General features: G+C 45.9%; 6 protein-coding genes across 6 annotated transcripts; 1 reads left to right on the top strand and 5 right to left on the bottom strand.

The window, feature by feature from the left end:
* Positions 1-91: 91 nt before the first annotated feature.
* V1508DRAFT_403979 (uncharacterized protein) lies at positions 92-2,750 on the bottom strand (the record flags this gene model as incomplete). The annotated part of the gene is made up of 5 exons (XM_066938594.1): positions 92-226; positions 279-1,784; positions 1,834-2,391; positions 2,460-2,554; positions 2,696-2,750. 5 exons carry the CDS (start codon positions 2,748-2,750, stop codon positions 92-94), a joined length of 2,349 nt encoding a protein of 782 aa, XP_066796208.1.
* A 554-nt stretch (positions 2,751-3,304) lies between these two features.
* V1508DRAFT_416270 (armadillo-type protein) lies at positions 3,305-6,956 on the bottom strand. The gene is made up of 10 exons (XM_066940180.1): positions 6,877-6,956; positions 6,667-6,808; positions 6,530-6,612; positions 6,421-6,477; positions 6,238-6,356; positions 5,818-6,183; positions 5,490-5,764; positions 4,226-5,437; positions 3,828-4,173; positions 3,305-3,769 (listed from the first exon to the last, which is right to left on the bottom strand). The coding sequence occupies exons 2-10, from the start codon at positions 6,736-6,738 to the stop codon at positions 3,639-3,641; spliced, it is 2,661 nt and encodes an 886-aa protein (XP_066796209.1). The 5' UTR covers positions 6,739-6,808; positions 6,877-6,956; the 3' UTR covers positions 3,305-3,638.
* A 136-nt stretch (positions 6,957-7,092) lies between these two features.
* Positions 7,093-11,499, bottom strand: V1508DRAFT_369742 (uncharacterized protein). Its single transcript, XM_066937447.1, has 6 exons — positions 11,275-11,499; positions 11,150-11,211; positions 10,563-11,082; positions 10,122-10,506; positions 7,624-10,074; positions 7,093-7,569 (listed from the first exon to the last, which is right to left on the bottom strand). The coding sequence occupies exons 1-6, from the start codon at positions 11,370-11,372 to the stop codon at positions 7,198-7,200; spliced, it is 3,888 nt and encodes a 1,295-aa protein (XP_066796210.1). The 5' UTR covers positions 11,373-11,499; the 3' UTR covers positions 7,093-7,197.
* Positions 11,500-11,694: 195 nt separating this feature from the next.
* V1508DRAFT_416276 (kinase-like domain-containing protein) lies at positions 11,695-14,758 on the top strand. The gene is made up of 6 exons (XM_066940181.1): positions 11,695-12,111; positions 12,159-12,263; positions 12,315-12,751; positions 12,812-12,871; positions 12,928-13,022; positions 13,082-14,758. The coding sequence occupies exons 1-6, from the start codon at positions 11,836-11,838 to the stop codon at positions 14,512-14,514; spliced, it is 2,406 nt and encodes an 801-aa protein (XP_066796211.1). The 5' UTR covers positions 11,695-11,835; the 3' UTR covers positions 14,515-14,758.
* Positions 14,669-17,025, bottom strand: V1508DRAFT_416281 (uncharacterized protein). The gene is made up of 4 exons (XM_066940182.1): positions 16,936-17,025; positions 16,823-16,882; positions 16,556-16,764; positions 14,669-16,502 (listed from the first exon to the last, which is right to left on the bottom strand). The coding sequence occupies exons 3-4, from the start codon at positions 16,574-16,576 to the stop codon at positions 14,823-14,825; spliced, it is 1,701 nt and encodes a 566-aa protein (XP_066796212.1). The 5' UTR covers positions 16,577-16,764; positions 16,823-16,882; positions 16,936-17,025; the 3' UTR covers positions 14,669-14,822.
* V1508DRAFT_403984 (microsomal signal peptidase 12kDa subunit) lies at positions 16,606-16,974 on the bottom strand (the record flags this gene model as incomplete). The annotated part of the gene is made up of 3 exons (XM_066938595.1): positions 16,606-16,764; positions 16,823-16,882; positions 16,936-16,974. The coding sequence occupies 3 exons, from the start codon at positions 16,972-16,974 to the stop codon at positions 16,606-16,608; spliced, it is 258 nt and encodes an 85-aa protein (XP_066796213.1).
* Positions 17,026-17,314: the final 289 nt, after the last annotated feature.

Genomic DNA, 17,314 nt, shown 5'->3' on the forward strand with positions numbered 1-17,314 from the left:
CTGACTCATTTAAATGGACATTAATCATCACATGACATACATAAAGACAATTATGCACAAAAATATATACTTTTTCTTCTCTATTGTCTTTCTAAAACGTCCAATTCTCGTCCGCAGATTCTATAGCCCACTTGAATTTTTCGCGTAAAGTTTTGGAGAACAGTTTCTCAATCGGGACGTTATATTTCTTGGAGAACATAACTGTTAATCTCGGATCAATATAGTTCTATAAGGTCACAGTCAGTACTGGATCAACTTGGCGTCATCAGAAAGCTTACGATTTTGGAGGTAGTAAGAGCAACAGTCGAGTTGTCTTCCTTATCCTTCAATTGCAAAGTCGTGTTAACGATCCGCTCATTCAGCTTCTCAATCTGCGCCTGCAACTTCTCAACCGTCATTCCGTTCTTAATCTCCGCCTTGCCGGTCTTGCGTTCCTTCTTGTATTCCGCCTCTAGCTCTTCAACAACCTTCATCCGTGTTCTCAGCTCTGACTCGGAAAGAGCTTCTTCCTTTTCCGCCGTTCGCTTCTCGTTCTCCTTCTGAAACTTCTTCGCAACTTTATCTTTCTCGCGCTGGATGATTTGGTCAATCAGTCTGTCCATGGCGGTATCGTCCAGTTCAGGATCAGGTTGGAAGTACTCCGGATCGGACTTTTTCAACTTGGGGTCCAATTGAGCTACCGTCATCTTCAATCGATACCGCTGCAATTTGATCTCTAAAATCTTATCCTCAATCTTCCCAACTGACTGTTCATGTGCCTTCGACACCGTACGTTGATGATTACACAGAATCGCGACAGTTCGATTAGCTGCATTGTATGCCACGTATTTCTCGTTCACCGTACCCTTGTTCTCAATCTTGGCCAGCTGGTCTTGCATCGTTTTGGACGCATTGTAGGTTCGGAAAACTTTTGCCGTCAATCCCGGCATGTAGTTCTGCAGATGCCTGTTTAGGGTAGGTGGGTCTAACCTGTCGAACAGCTGATCACCAATTTTCTTTGGGGCTTTCTTGAAGAGTTTGAGGTTCTTGTATACCTGTGGGTCGATCTTCACTTCCTGGTAAAATCGAATAGAATCTTTACCTAAGAAGTCAAACACAACTGTGTTCGGAGGCTTGAATGAAACATGTTCATATCGCAACGAACAGCAGCCGACAGTATCTGCCTCGTCTTCGCCTTTCTCACCACCAGCTCGAAGGGCAAGAACATCGATAAGATACATCGCCGTCGCACGCTGTCTATTGGCCATAAGTTCGTCCTTGAGCTCCTTAGTGTAGTCCTTGCGGATACGAGTAATATGGTTCTTCAATTCTCGCGCCTTTTCGAACTTCTTGTAGTCGCTCATGCCTTTCAACGAACTATTCGCAGCCAAGAAAACATATTTCTGTGCACCGTTAATATTTTCTTTCCATGTTGCAAGCCACGATACGGTGTTGTCGTGCTTGACTTCTGCCCAGTCGTGGCCGTCTGGAGGTTGCGGTATCGGCGTGTTAAAACCAATATTGATGGTTACTTGCTCAGGCATCACTCTCTCCTTTAACTTGCCGGTCTTCGGGTGTGACCCTCGACCTCTGAATAATCCCGGCGGCTCAATGCGGAAGTTACCAACCAATTCTTTGCGTCCGTCAAGATAGCAGACCTTGTAGTTTTCTTCAAGCTTGTCTTTCTCTTCCTTGACCCTCTTCTTTTCGGCAGTGCTCATAGCCTTTTTCTGAACACGTTTCTCTTCATAATAGTTGAAAATGTCCGTAAAGTCGCAATGTTCAAACTTCTCAACGTTAAGATGCTATTGAGGAGTTAGAGCGAGTTCATTTATACGAACTGCAAGTACTTACAGATCCCCCGCACTTCTTCAAAACGGCTTTGAAGTCGTTAAAGAAATTCGATTGAAACACTTCATTCTTCGCATGGTCTGTCTCTAACATAGCTCCAAAAAAACCAGCAACTTCCTCTACTTCCGGTGGCAAGTCAACAGGGACGCCTTTATACTTCAACTTTACATGCGCCGGTAATGGCTCATATGGAGGAGGGAACAAGACACCATTGTGAACAAGCGAGTTCCATTTCACACTGCCGTCATTCGATTCGCTCTCCCACCATTTGTAGAACTCTTCTTCCTCTTTCTCCTGCGTCGACGTGTCATCACCGTCAGCTTTGCTATCTGTTTTCTTCACCTTTCGCTTGGCAAGCGGTTTCTCATCAATGTCACTCTCTGGTTCAGTTGGCTGCTTAGCGGGTACATTGTTCACTTTCTTGGATTTTCCGTTAGCTTTAGCTGGAGATGCTTTCGTTGAAGCTGGAGACTTAGAAAGCTTCTCTTCCGTCTTGACCTTCTTGCCGCTAGGCTGAGCCTTGGTTGCTACCACCGCCGTCCCAGTGGCTCGTTTCTTCTTCTGTAGTCACTTTGTTAGTTGGCCATAGTCGGAGCAAAAAAGCAATGTCAAGCGTAAAGGAGACATACCAAGGGAATCTGATCATCGGAGTCCGAAATAGATCGCTCATTCTTAACGGTGACACTCTTGCGTTTCTTGGCGGTTTCCGAGATCTTGCTAGTGACTGCGTGAGGAATATATGTTAGCACCAGGGCAGCGATAATAAATGATCCTGAGTCTCGCTCGCCAATAAGCGCGCCACAATGCTCATTCTCATGAAAGAAATAAAGATTTATAACACTGAGTCCAAATTAAAAGAACATACCAGTAGTCTTTCTTTGCGACAAGGGAATGTCTTCGTCAGAGAGTACATTCGTCATTTGGAGTAGAAGACGCGAAAGTGTGAAGTAGCTCTTATATGGCAGGTTTATATTAACAGTAGAGACCTATACCTTTACAATGATACTGCACGGTCGATGTGTCCCAAATCAGGCAGAGAAACCAAAAAGAGCTGTGGAAAAAGGAAAAAAACACGTATCTTACACTGTTGATGTCTTTGAACCGAGTCAACAAACCTTGCCTGAGCATTGCCTGTGGGGCAAAGACTGTAGCTAAGTGCGAAATTTCAAGATGCTTATGGCTGTAACTGAATGATTTGTAGTTGTGGGAATCTTCGTCCGCCACTAGGCGTCGCGTGTCGATCAGAACCGTCCGACTCATCGAGGCGCGAGTGAAATCGTACCATTGGCAAATTTCGTCGCTTTTCAGAGCGCCAACTATCGACTGACATAAACCCTATATCGTTGCCCGGGCCGAATAGGCTAAATGCTCATCTTGCCGTAGACAGTTTGCACTTACATAAACCTCCAGCGCATCGAAATTTGAGTTTTCAGCCCCGGACTTGGTCAGACAATGACCAGCACCTTGCAGCATATTTCATTAAAGATTAATCATTAAGCTCCGTAAGAAAATACGCAAAATATTTTCTGTCTAATATACAAAATATACACAGTCCGACCGTGCTGACGTCTGCGCATATGCAATTCACGTCGTTCGCAAATTGCAGCCATATACATCGTCGTGCTCAAAACGATATGTACAAATAAACTCCAATATATCCACACGCACTTGCCGCATTCCATTTTAATTTCGTCCAATGCGTGCTATTGAAGTTCACAAACACGAATTCGATGCCAATGATAGTAAAGTAGAATAGAATGCAGTGTGTCCACTAAAATGCATTTAACAAACACTTTCCGTACAAGAATTTACATTGCCTTCATAATCGCTTGTAGACGCGTGTAGATCGACGATCCCATCTTTTTGATGGACGGGTCTGGACTCGTGGAGGTATAGTGCGCGACACTTCGAACAACCGACTCAAATATCTGACGGTTCCCTAAGTCAGGTGTTAGCATGAAAACCTCCCAGGAAAGCATAACTGCTTCCAAACTTACTGTCACTGGTCAAGACTGCTTCCATGCCATTATTCAGCAATCCCATCATGAAGTTGAGGTACGCTTTCTTAATGTCACTTTGCTGGATTTCCTCGTCTGTAGACCCGTTTGCTGAAATGCTTAGTGAATAGAAAACTCGACTGAGCAGAGGAGTCAACAGCTGATCTAGCATGTCTAAAATGCCAGACTGTCCTTTGAAATTATGGATAAGCTGCCCCAAGAAACTCATAAAATCTATCAGCTCGGAAGTGCTACTTTCGGATAACAAGCGCGACACAAGGACTGCAATCTCCGGTAAAATTCGGTGGCCCAGAATAGGAACCATTCTCGCGAAAGCAAACCGACTCTATACAAATGTCAGCACATCTATTCACTTGCACAAAAAAGATTATGCATACCGCTTCACGAATAATTTCCAAGCCAGATAGAGTTTCTAGTGAAACTAGTATGGCCCGGCTTGCAAGTAAAAACTGCTCACGCACTGGGTCCGTGATAGCTTTGCCGCCGTCATTGACTCCGCGGGCAAAGGTGCCGATAGCCATGATATCATGATGAATCTGCAAAGCCTGCTGCGAACCTTCCGGGGGCCTCGATAGGCTAGCCTCCATGTCGCTGAAGATCGGCGTGAGAACGCTTTTCAGCAAATGGAGTTGCTTCTCGTCTGGGACAGGCTCTACGGAGATCAAGATACCAGAAGCTTCGAATAGATATAGTCTTCCATCAAACGTACCAGAATCCGTTCCATCAGCTGACATATCTGAATCACCGTCATTCTTCGGAGAAACTTCCGCCTCAATCACCAAAAGATCACCGATAGCGTTCAGCGCTGTTTCAGCTATGTCGCCCATCAAATGCTTGCACAGCTTGATAAATCTATAAAACAAGTACCATGCACGAACTTGCACTTGAAGATAGGAACTGTGTATGCCGATATTTGATACAAAGATCTCAAGAATCTGCGGAACTATTTGTGGATGGGTCTCAAAAAACTTTGAGTTCTTCACGACGAGCTCCATGTAGTGAAGATTGATCGACGGATGCCCTATCGACAGTACATTGGAGTTGGTCATCTTGAGAAGCATGTCGTTAAGGATTTCCATTGCTTTTGAAGATCCCTGTCCTTTTGTGGGCAACGCAGCGGCATTGCGCAAACCATCACTATAGGCACCGAGCTCAAACAACCCAAGCTCAATATCTCTCCAGTCACGTTTCTCGCCATTCAGACTGTTTATGACGACACTGGAGATACTATCCATGAAGAGATTTTCGTCAATAGCAGCAACGGCATCCTGAAACAATCGCAGTCGACCACGAACTTCGAGAAACTCGCTTTCTGAGTCATCAGTGCCATTGCTCCAATCCATCGATTCATCGTATTTAACTTTCAGAATAATTGTATTCAAAATAGACGTGAGTGTGGAGCATCGGGCAGGATTTAGAGGCATATTTCGTTTCTTCTCTTTTCGTAGAAATGACAGATATTCGGAAATCGCTGGGAATACTTCTGATGAAGTGTCGTCATATTCATTGGCAAGGAAGCCGATTGCAAATGGAAACAGTTGCTGTAGCAAGTTTTCCGTATTTTCCTTGAGTGGTGATGCGAATTGATCCTTGATAAAGTTAGGCAAGTTCTGTTTTGAGTATATCCCGACCTGAGCCTACCTCGTCCAAGATTCTAACAAGATCGAGACAGACTACATTTACTAGTCTAGCAACTTTTTCAGTGAACTCAACCTCTGACCCAATCAGCAACTGCCCTATTGTCTGCGGCAAATTTAGCAGAGATATCAGGTCAAACTTATCGCTTGACTTCATCTTCTTGCTGATAATCTCTGTGAGAGTGTCACAAGCCGCTCCCCGAAGTGCTTCATTACCTAGAATCCCGAAAATTATAGACATGTATTGGGGCGTGACAATCAACGAGATATCGATCCATGCTATGCAATGTTAGCCAGCTCATCTTGTAATATTCATACCAGATGCCACGTACAAACCCACGACCCTATTACTCGCAAGCAGCTTTCCACGATGAGATACCCGTCGTCTCGAGAAGTCCATTGCACCAAGACCTCCATCCATGCCGAAGCTAGCCGTGCCATATCTCGCACCCGGATCGCATCCTTGATGATTGTATTGCGTCTAGCAACTTCGCTTGACCGTATGATAAGTGTGTCTGCGATTTCTTCATGCTGAGCCACTAGAATTCGTAAGAACAGCTGTAAGCCACGTCCATTCGACAGCTGTGGACCGCCAATGGATGATAATGTGAGTAGATCATCGAAAAAGGAAGGCCACGTGGTTGGATATGACAGTAAGAAAAACAATGTAATTGTCTGAGCTAGCTTGTTTTGCATGACTATATCCTATTAGACGATTGTTGAATGCTGCCGCTCTAAAAGAGTTCACTTACAGACTGCGTCCGCGTCAGTGGCACTCTGGGGACTGTACTCTCTCTGTATGTAAGATAGCAATGCATCCTTGATATGTAGCAATGATGCGTTGTCCAGTTGCTTTCCGCTTCCGTTAAGTCTGTATGGCGCGGTCAGTTTATGACGGTATTCTGGGCAAATGCATGCACGCGCCAATAACTTACTGTTTAATTAATGCATCGTCAACGACCTGCAGAGCAAAAAATCGAACCGCGGGCGATCTATCACGACAGCGTCAATAGAGAATTATCACATTATCGATTGCAGAAGTACCTTTTCCGAGCATTCATGAAGAGCGAAAGGCACATTTGCCAGCCATCCTCGGATTCCTTGATCTGATTGCAAAAGGACATAGCCTAACCAATTTAGCTTCGACACTTATCAAAAATACATAATTGAGAGTGCCTGACCTGTTGCTTAATCATGGGATTCGAATTGCTACTCAAAGCGATCTCCACCGCCTGCTCGACTTGGTCTTCCATGGCGGCAACGAACAGGCGGTCGAACTTGCGTTAGACTCGTGAGCAAAAATAAAACGCTCGAAGTGAATGCCTGACTCGTAAGAAACTGCTAACAGATTTAATTGGCAATCCAGAGGCTGTAACAGAAGTGTCACTTACTATGTTAGCCGTAAACGGATGCCACTGGTTCTAGATAGCTGGTCGTTAAATTGTTATGGACTCAATTTTTCAGTTTCTTGGTTGTGAGTTCTCACTGTACGTTGATCACGCCGCGGCTGAAATTTTAACTTGACTCCCCATCATATTACTAACTGCCTAAAATCTGTTCGATTTTTTTGCTCGACAAATTAGTTGTAGTATTTAAACGGTCATATCCCTGTTAATAACCACAAATTATATTGAAACATAAACGGCATCTAAAATACAATACATTGGATAACTATTCAAACAACCTACTCCGTACTCACTGATTAAATACCATTATATGTTATCGATCTTCCAGGGCAGCTTTTTATATGGCTTTAATCCAAGACGCACAAACACGTCTTCAGAATTCTCTTCGAAAAACATTTTATAGGTGTTCATACATATACGCACACGCAAGCCACTCCTCGAATACGTCTTCGGCTTCCATCCAGATTCCGAGTTGTCATCGCTTTCAACATCATCTTGCGGAATATGTCGACGCAAAAATGGCATGCGGACTTTGCTGACCGGGACACCTTCCGTTGGCGCCGACATAACAAATGAAGTCAGATAATACTTCCACTTCTCATCAGCCGATGCAGCGTCATTGAGAGTGAGATCATCTTGGTCAATAAGCTGAATTGACAGTGCCGACGCGGACTCATTCTGGGCAAGATTAGCATTAATATAGCCAAATTAGATGAAGATAGGTAGACGTACTAGCTCTAATCGGAAGAGATTCTCGTCTGAACCCAGGATCGTTTGCACCTGAAGTCTGTAGACAATTTGCTCACGAGGGGCAGTCTTGGGCAGATGACGGTCCCTATCGTACAACATGATTATCTCGGAACATTTGGCGTCAGAAATGATAGTGTGGACATGCTTGGCAATGGCCTGCACAACCTTGTCGACCGTGTATATTCGGAAGGCCCGATTACGATATGCCTGCCGTAAAGACTCCTCAAACCACTGGTGTTCAAGATCTCCTTCAATAAGCTTCTCACACATATCCAAAAGCTGGCCGTAACAACTATCGCCTGTGAAAGCTAGGCCCATATCCTGGATTTTACTCGAAACAATTCCGAGCTCCTTGGCAAACTCTACAGACTTCCGCGATGAATTATCGGCAGACACTTCAGGCTCGAGATCCTTGACTTCTTCCAAACGCTTGTAGAGAATATGGAATAGCCTGAAAAAGCAGTATATAGTCGTATTTGCAAAAAGATTGAATTTCGTTCGTTTGCTATCAGGGTTAGGGACATCCAAGCCATCCGGATGTTGCTCTTTCGTCACATGCTGGATCCAAATCTGTGCCTTTTCAGCAGCTTCAGGAATTTGCAATTCATCAGGAACGTCTGGATAAGGAGTAGTGTCTGTGGAAACTTCTGGCGTCGCTTCTCGGCTATTTTCCTCGTCTTTGCTAAGCTTAGACCGTCCGTGCCGGGTTTTCTTAAGTACATCGCGTAAGAGGTCGCCGTCCTTAATTGGTCGTGCACGCTTAATTGCTAAGCTTAACCCATCGGTATCCTCATCGCCTGAATTTGTTTGACTCTCGTCCGGAGTCTCCTGCACGGACTCAGGTAGAGGAATGCCAAAGAAGAGAGGAATGAACGCCTTAACAAAACCATCCATCTTCTCCCGATCATTGCTAGAAAATGTAGTGGAACGTTCAAGATGGCAATTAAGCAGTCGGATAACATCGTTAATGGTGTCAGAGTCCTCAAAGTTGCACTGCATCTGATACTTCGGCCCAGGGGTTAATGGATTTAGTCTCTTGTTCAATTGTTCCTTCTTAATCATCTCAATTTCGTTAACCAAGAACTTCGTCGTCAGTGTTTTCTTGTCCGCCTGCTTAAATGTCAAGCCCTGATGATCTAACGACTTGTAGAAAACTCTCGCCTCAGTTTCCCGCCAGACTTTATTCCACTCACGTTGGGCTCTCTTCCACTCCTCATCCTTCTGTTTCAAACGCTTCAACACTATAGGAACAGCAACCCCAGGGTTCTCATGAAGAGCATCAATAACTTCTTGTCCACGTTCTCTATCATACACCTTCCTGACAATGCGCTGATAAATGGACTTAGACGAGTGGCCCAATCCGGGCGCCAGCTTGAAATCAGCTTTCTCCTCAGGAGCCATATTAGCAATTCTATTCGCAATCGGCTCGAGAATCTGGATCGTTCGAAGGTTTCCCTCGACATTGTGATCATATTCATGGCGTTCCTCTTCTATCCGATGAAGAACTTCTTCAAACTGATTCTTTCTGTGTGCAACGAAGCCAGAATCTTCGGAAGCCCAAGTAGGATGGCTCACCCACTCGTCATTCAAAACTTCCCAACACATCTCGTCGCGACCCGAACATGGCTGGTGAGTCTCAGATTTAGGAAGTAACCTGTAACTAGGACCATATGACTTGCAGAGTGATAGTTCAAGCTGGTGCTTCTTGTAAGGAATATTTTCAATGCTAAGAGTACCACTGTCGTAGTTAACACATCGCTTGAACCATTCGATCAAGTCCTTGTTTCCGCCGATGAACGCCTCCGCCTTCTCAATCAACAAGTTTTTATCAATGATATCCTGTGAGAACAGGTTCAATAGCTTCAAGAACTCGTTATAAGTCTGCTTATTCCCGATAAACTTTTTGACTCGATCAAAGAACGCGAGCTCTTCGGCCGAAGGATACTGACGATCGGGAGGAGGTAAGGGTTCCGGAATCATAGGGGTAAGGGTCGGGCTGATTGCGTGCGCATCAGGCTTAGGGGTAAGTTTGACCTTCTTGCTACCTGTGCTCCGCAGGCTGGACGCCGCTGCCGGAATGTCGATATTAGGTACACTCTGCGCTGATGCACTTATTGGAACTTGGCTCCCGTCAACCATAGCTGATTGGGCGCCTCGCTTTTTCTTTTCCTTCGGGACACTGGGTGGTGCAAAGTTACCAACCGGTGGAAGACGAGTCACGGGCTGGTAGACACCACTGTCTGGCGACGACACGGACCGCTGATGGGCAGCCTCGGGCAAAAACTGCTTGAAGTCGTCGAGTAGATCAGGCGCGTCTCTGAATAACATGGTGACTTGAGCATAAACATCTGCAATTGGCTTTTGTTCGCGCTGGTAAGTCTGAAGGATCTCTAAGAAATTTTTGTATATGTCGGGTTGCGACGCAAAGCGATTCTAGAATGCATTAGTATTTCTTCTTAATTAATGACTGCGGGCCATACTTTGATCTTGTTGACATAGCTAATAGCATGATTGAACTCAACCGGCCCTCCGAGCCTCTTCTGCTCTGATTGTGATGCCTGGCGGGAGCCGTTGGCAACGGCCTGCAACTGAGACATCGAATTGTTGCTAGCCGCATGGGTATCTGCACTGTATGGATAAGACTCGCTCTGCCAGGTCCTACTCTGGTCATACGCCGGGAGTTGACCGTCTGGACGTGTGGTTGTACCCATAGGTGTCGTAACCCTGATAGGATTTGGGTCACTAGGGTCAGAAGAACACTCAATTCGGTATCCCGGTGGTAAAAACGTATTGAATCCTTGAATTAAGTTTGGATGTCCGCTGAACAACGTCGACACTCGGTCAATCACACCAGGTGTGTCGATGCTATTTCCATAGTTAGCCATGACCAACTATTACACAACCAATAAAATTCAACTCACCTTTGACTCTTGAAATCTTTCATAATATCCAAAAATCGGTTGTAAACATCAGGTTGATTCTGGAATTGCACCTTGACTTGGTCAAGGTACGAGAGGGCGTCTTTCACGTTCAATGGGCGATAGGCGGCAATCTGTTGAGCAGTAGATCCAGCTGATGCAGCCGACAAAGGGTTCTGAGAAGCAGGAGGTCCCTGAGATATCGGCAATGCTGCGGCACCCTGATGCTGCGCGATTGGCGATGGTACCGACAGCGGCTGCGGTTGGCCAGGCGGCTGCTGTTGTTGAGTCACCGGAGCCGGAGCATTCGTAGATGGGGGAGACGCCATCATAGGTTGCTGGACTACAACAGAGGAAGAAAGTGAGGGTAGCGGTGTCTGCGATATAGAGGGCGACTGGCTGGGCTGATTTATCTGCGTCGACGGCGTAGTAGACATAGACGGTAGGTTGTACCCGGAATGATGCGGACCCGAATTTCCCAAACCGGAGATGGACGGAAGAGAAGGATAGTACCCTTGGCTCCCTGACGAAATGATTTTCCATTAACTTCAAGATTCCAATAAGATCACATGAACCACAAGGATACTTACTATTTCCACCAGAGCCCAATGCAGATGGCGGAGGCAGTACAGGGTGTCCAGCTTGCTGCGATCTGGAAAGCAGAGCGTTAGCTATACAGTGCTTCAAAAAGCAGATACATGGTATTAAAACATACTGGAAAGGCTGTCGCGCGTGGGGTGGAGGAGGAAGCGACTGAGGCAGGCCCTGCCCATTTTCCTGCCCGGGAGTATGCCACGGTTCTTGACCAGCCATCACGGCAATAGACAGTATTCCTTAAATTAAGGGTAAAAAGCCACAATACACTGATAATAATTCCGCAAGAGCGGGCTACTATTAGCTTCGTTGTTGACCGAGAAGATAGAAAGTGGAATTGTAGGAAAGATCAATGGAGGTGAGCGCTCGACTGCCGACTCAATTGAATGAAGTTAGCAAAGCTCCAGTTCGGCGCACAACTCTCGCAACATAAGTGACGAATATGCCGCATTGTCTGTGCAGCAGCAGTGCGGCGCTGTTGCCATAACAACAAAGCCAAGTTGGTAAACATCCGATCCTGACGGCAAGTGCCTTGCGATTCCAACCGCAATACGGCACTCGAACGGTCACTATTTTACACTTCTCGGCCGTGACGCTCCCTAATCTCTTGGTACAGGCTGCCTTTACGTACCGCGCATATTCGGCAGTTTAGTTGTAACCTGCAAAGGAAAAAGGCTTATGAATGGCTCTCTCGCAGCAGCCCACTGCTCAGCCATTGCTCCTCATGGAATTTTATGAAAATAACGCTTATAGGTCTGGCGGAGCTATTCCACCAGGGCCTCGGGTTTCACATGGATGCGAATTAGTATTAAAGCCTAAAGAAGAGCACCAAGAGGAGCCGAAGCAGAAGGCAGCTAAGACGAAGGAGAAGCCATCTTCTCTCTGCAAAACTCCGCCAACAACTATTCGAAGCAAGAACAATGGCGCACAATTTCACCGTGGTATATTTCTAGGAGAGGTAAACTGCAGATTAGATGAATAGTGAATTACGCTAATTAAATCTAGGGTGGCTTCGCTCGGTGTTTTCAAATTCAGGATGAGAACCTTAATGTATACGCTGCAAAGACAATCGCTAAAGCCTCTCTGACCTCCGCCAAAACCAGAGCTAAGGTGCGTGATCCGAAGGTCCAGTTGTTGATAGCTTCTAACTTGTTAAATCAGCTTCTGGGCGAGATCAAAGTGCACCAAAGCATGGACCATCCCAACATAGTGAAGTTTGTGGAATGTTTCGAGGACGACGTAAATGTCTACATTCTTCTGGAGGTGTGTTCTAATAAGACGCTTATGGATATGCATCGGCGAAGGAAACGATTCACAGAGCAAGAGGCGCGATACTTTCTGATTCAGATTCTCGGAGCCGTCAAGTACATGCATGGACGACGAGTAATCCATCGCGATTTGAAGCTAGGGAACATCTTTCTTGATCACGACATGAATATCAAGATTGGGGACTTTGGGTTAGCTGCACTCTTACTGTCAGATACAGACCGGAAGAAGACCATTTGCGGTACTCCAAATTACATTGCCCCAGAAGTTTTGTTTGGCAAGGAAGATGGACACAGTTTTGAGGTCGACCTGTGGTCTGTTGGCATCATATTGTAAGTAATCACGAGGACTGCAGCAATTTCCTTGCCCTTAGTGCTGACGAAATTACTTAGATACGCCATGCTGATTGGCAAGCCACCGTTTCAATCCAAGGAGGTCAATGTGATATACAAGTACGTGTGAAGAATACAATTATTGGCGGTTGGGCGGATACTAACTAGGCTTAAAGGAAAATCAAGGCTATTGAATACGAGTTTCCGGACGATATCAAGATCTCGCCGGAGGCCAAGGATCTAATACAATCGTTACTCAACAAGGATCCAAGTATGCATTCTCTACAAATTTAGATTAATGGCCGGTTGTTGCTAATCCAATGGCTCTAGACGCTCGGCCTTCGCTCGATCAAATCGCAGATCACCCCTTCTTCCATGGAGAGATGCCGTCTCACTTACCGTCCACTTGCCTCGAAGGAGTACCACACTGGAAAAATCTCACGTCTTCGCTATCGAGACGTAATTACCTTAAGCTCACCGCCGCTGCGGGTATCGGTCCTGGTTCAGGCAACGGCGGTCTTATTTCTAAGGGTGCAGGCAGCCCCATCTCGCTTCTCAACGTCGATGCCAATTATCCAGCAAATTCTGTACTCGCTTCAGACGTGAATGCTAGACCCAGGAACACGGCAAAGATTCTGCCAGAGTGCTTATCACCAAAGGTGTCCACTACGAATATTCGACAGCTTGTAGCAAACGTGGCCAATGAATATGAACAAAAGACTGGTAAGATGACTCTACGCTCGTCCCGGTCTAAACCGCTGGCCGATCTTCCAATTAATAAGCCTGTTGCCCCACCACTGCCATTCTCGAACAATAATTATCCCATTCTCGGAAGAGCGCGGCGGCTGGGTGACAAAGACAAGTCCGAGCCACCCCAGCAAGCCGTTACTCGCAAGCTTACCGCCATTGTTTCGAAAATCAAGGAGAGTCCGAGCAAGTCTCCGCTGCGACCACTGGACAAGAATGTGGTGGCGTCCGGATTATCTCATCGACTTCCCACGGATGTGTCGCCAAAGGAGTCGGTCTATCTTCTCCGGGAAACAATCGAAAACATTGCCCGCGCACTTGCCGGTAAGAGTATGTTCGAGAGCACCAACACCAACAAAACGATTCGCGGATTCGTTAGCCAATGGGTGGACTACTCAAACAAATACGGCATGGGTTATCAACTTGCGGACGGGTGTTCCGGCGTTTATTTCAATGACACAACATCGGTCGTGTTGTCCGCCAGCGTTAAAATTTTTGATTACATTACTGACTCGAATAAGCCATGGGCGGAACAGGCGACCTATACATTAGACGAAGCACCTCAATTTTTGACGAAGAAATTGTACTTGGTGAAGCATTTTAGAGAGTACATGATGGAGCACTTGTATATTCCAGAACCGGCAGTGGGACATGAGGACCCAAGGCTCAATTCTGACAGCAAGCTGACGTATATTACGGATTATCTCCGAACCAAACAAGCGATCATGTTCAGACTGAGCACAGGCGAGATTCAGTTCAACTTTAACGATCACCATAAAATTGTCATTGGCGATGCCGGTCGCCGGGCTAAGTACATTGATGCAGGCAGGAATTCGACCGAACTGCCACTGACGCAGATGGTCCATCGCGCAAAGAAACTTAGCAAGCTGGAGAAAGTGTCTGGAAGCACCTCACACGACAATGATCACCTTCTGCAACGCTTGGAGTTCATCCGGATTACATTAGTTGGATGGTATACGCGCGTTTCCACTGCAGGAGCCCAATCCGAGATCTAAATTCACCATGGTGACGATTACGACATTTGCATTATTTGTATCATTACCTCTGGAGTTAAATCATACTGATCCGTCTATGGACGTATGACTGCAAGTTTTATGTTTGTTTTATGTTGCATAGGTTATAGTGGCGTCATGCATGTGGTCTTGATGTGTTTTCTTTTCAGTTTAGTTACAAAAATTGTCAATATCCCACGACGGGTCTAGTACATATTCGCCTTAATCAAAATGTTTATCAATACACTTCATATATTAAAATGCTCGATGACAAAACAAAGTGCATACATTCATACTATAATATCTAACACCTAAGAATTAGCAGCGAACTTTTCAGCCTCATCGAACGCCGCCAAAGCTGCGCCATATTTCTCCCACACGCCCCTTCTATAGCCCTCATCAACATTGTTAATCATAGTCTTCTCATCCCATCTCTCACTCAAGAAATCTTCAAAGCTTTCATACACGCCCTCTCTAATGACTTTCCGCTGAACCGCCCACAAAGCCTTATACGCCGATCCTAATGCACATGCATTGCTCAGTTCGAGACGATACACGCCCTCGCTGGGACCAAGAACCTCGCCCGTGACCTGGCATATAGCAGGATTTCGTGATCCGCCACCGACTACGTATACGCGTCTAGGTTGACCTGTTGACGACAACAACGGACCCGCATATAATCGCATACTCAAGTTCTGACTCTCCAAGATTGCGCGAGCATCCGCAAGTGGGACATCCCACTCATTACGAGCTTCGCGCAAAGCGGTTCCATCTGATATGAAGCGCCAGGTGCCAGCTTTACAGTCTGGAACAATCTCCGGCAGAGGAAAATAAATTCCGAGTTTCTTCTGGCCTTCAGCTGTTGTTCCTAGCGGGGGAAGCGACAGAGCGGCTTCGTTGAAAGAAGCCCAGACGTCGCTCGTATCAGAGGACGGCTTGACTGCGTTAATTTCGTCTCGCACCTTCTCACGTGCAAGTGAGCCATTGCAGTAACATAGCATACCCATATAAAGCCCTTTGCTGGTCGGATGGGAGAACATGTGGTAGGACGGCGAAGTCTTGTAGACCGGGGTGGATACCAGCAGAGTGGTGGACGTGCCCAGAGAGACAATAACATCGAGCGGTCTGAGAGGTAGAGCGAGAATGGTAGCTGGATTGTCACCTGTGATAGGGGTAATTGCGCAATCTTTGGAAAAGCCATATCGCTTAACATAATAGTCATTAATAGGACCGAGGTTCTTTCCTCCGTCTGGCTCGACCTTGCCCAGTTTATGTAGAAGCTCGTTTTTCTCGTCCTCGCCACCACCAGCAACAAGCTGAATGATCTCCTCGTCAAACTTTTCATTGGGAATATCCCAGAGATTCATACCACAGACATCACTGACATCGAGAGGAGCAATAGCACCAAGCAGTAGTGACGCAAAGAAACTTGACACCAGTGATATCCGGGCAGTATTCTCATATCGGCTGGGATGTCGATGACGAACCCGCATTATTTGTGGTCCGGTGAACCTGTGATGGGTCTTTGATCCCGTAATTTGAGCAAGAACCTCGGCGCCACCGACCTTCTGCTCCAAATAGTCACACTCCTCTGCAGTACTATGGTCTTGCCAATTTGGACTCATGTCATGCGAAAACGCTTTTGGACTCAACTGAGGCTCGAGGGGTAGATCGGGATTCAAAGATGCTAATAAGCGTTCGGCCTCTGCTGACCAAAAAACGGAGCCATGCTGCTGTCCGGCACCAGAAATACCTCTTACTTTCGCAAAATTCAAGCCAGCGGCCTGCATCTTTCCTAGCAAAATGTCGAACGCCTTGATCCACATCGCCACTGGAGCAAACACTTCGTTTAGCTCAGTGTTGGTGTAGACGCCCTTACGAGTCTTGTACTCTGGAGTATCGACATCAAATTCGACATATGCTTGCAGTACTGGCTCAAGTTTGGAGTTGATTGCGATGACTTTGATCTGCTGTGTTGAGAGATCAAATCCCTGATGATGGTGTCAAGAATGATACACACTCAACAATCACGTACATCACTTACCAAGAACAAGTCATCACTCATATTACGGTCCTGCAACTGTAAGACTTCGTCTAATTCTGGGTTGTAGGAGGTAACCACTTCAATAGATGTCTTTTATAAAAGGGCCACGGAAAGACAACAATCACGAATCCAGCAGTGAAAAACAGGGCGCAAGTATAGGCAGTCAACGAAATATCGCCAGCAATAATTCCCACAAGAAAAGCAACCGCCTGCCGAAGACAAATGTCAGTCGATTATCTTGCCCCACTAACAGCCAAGTTCACTTACACCAGCAATCGACACCAAGTAGAAAGTAATCGAATCGGCTAATTGCTGTCCAACAAAATCCTATTTTTTGTCAGTTTCTATACATGGAATGCAAATCCGTAAGACACACTCACAATTGGACCTTCAAGTAAAAGAGTCTGGAAATCGGACATGAGGAGATCTTGCGCTCTTGCTGCTGCGAGTACTGTATAAATCCTCGGTGGACTGCGGAGTATGTTTTAGCGACGTTAGCGGCTACGAACGGAATTGGCAGTGGTGGTGGAAACACACCAAAATACACCCTAACCCAACAGTATTATGTCACCGAATTATAAGCTCCCTGGATGTCACAAAAGCCATTGCCAACAAACGTAGTATTGATCTGTAAATCCACCACCATAATTTGATTAAATATTTTTCATGTAAAATTTACTACTATATAACGTCAGTCATCGTCGACCATAATAAATATTACACCTGTACACGGCATTCGTGATCGATGAACAAAATAAG

This window comes from Lipomyces doorenjongii, assembly GCF_038497915.1.
Source record: "Lipomyces doorenjongii strain NRRL Y-27504 unplaced genomic scaffold V1508scaffold_20, whole genome shotgun sequence".
NCBI lineage: Eukaryota > Fungi > Ascomycota > Lipomycetes > Lipomycetales > Lipomycetaceae > Lipomyces > Lipomyces doorenjongii.

Coding starts and splice junctions, on each gene's coding strand:
- V1508DRAFT_369742 (XM_066937447.1), bottom strand. CDS start 11,372: ATGGCTGGTCAAGAACCGTGGCATACTCCCGGGCAGGAAAATGGGCAG. Junction 11,212..11,274: donor CACGCGCGACAGCCTTTCCA/GTATGTTTTAAT, acceptor TCTGCTTTCCAG/ATCGCAGCAAGCTGGACACC. Junction 10,075..10,121: donor GCTATGTCAACAAGATCAAA/GTATGGCCCGCA, acceptor AATGCATTCTAG/AATCGCTTTGCGTCGCAACC.
- V1508DRAFT_416270 (XM_066940180.1), bottom strand. CDS start 6,738: ATGGAAGACCAAGTCGAGCAGGCGGTGGAGATCGCTTTGAGTAGCAAT. Junction 4,174..4,225: donor TGGAAATTATTCGTGAAGCG/GTATGCATAATC, acceptor ACATTTGTATAG/AGTCGGTTTGCTTTCGCGAG. Junction 3,770..3,827: donor AGCAGTCTTGACCAGTGACA/GTAAGTTTGGAA, acceptor CACCTGACTTAG/GGAACCGTCAGATATTTGAG.
- V1508DRAFT_416276 (XM_066940181.1), top strand. CDS start 11,836: ATGGCTCTCTCGCAGCAGCCCACTGCTCAGCCATTGCTCCTCATGGAA. Junction 12,872..12,927: donor GAGGTCAATGTGATATACAA/GTACGTGTGAAG, acceptor CTAGGCTTAAAG/GAAAATCAAGGCTATTGAAT. Junction 13,023..13,081: donor GTTACTCAACAAGGATCCAA/GTATGCATTCTC, acceptor CAATGGCTCTAG/ACGCTCGGCCTTCGCTCGAT.
- V1508DRAFT_416281 (XM_066940182.1), bottom strand. CDS start 16,576: ATGAGTGATGACTTGTTCTTG. Junction 16,503..16,555: donor TGAGTGATGACTTGTTCTTG/GTAAGTGATGTA, acceptor CACCATCATCAG/GGATTTGATCTCTCAACACA.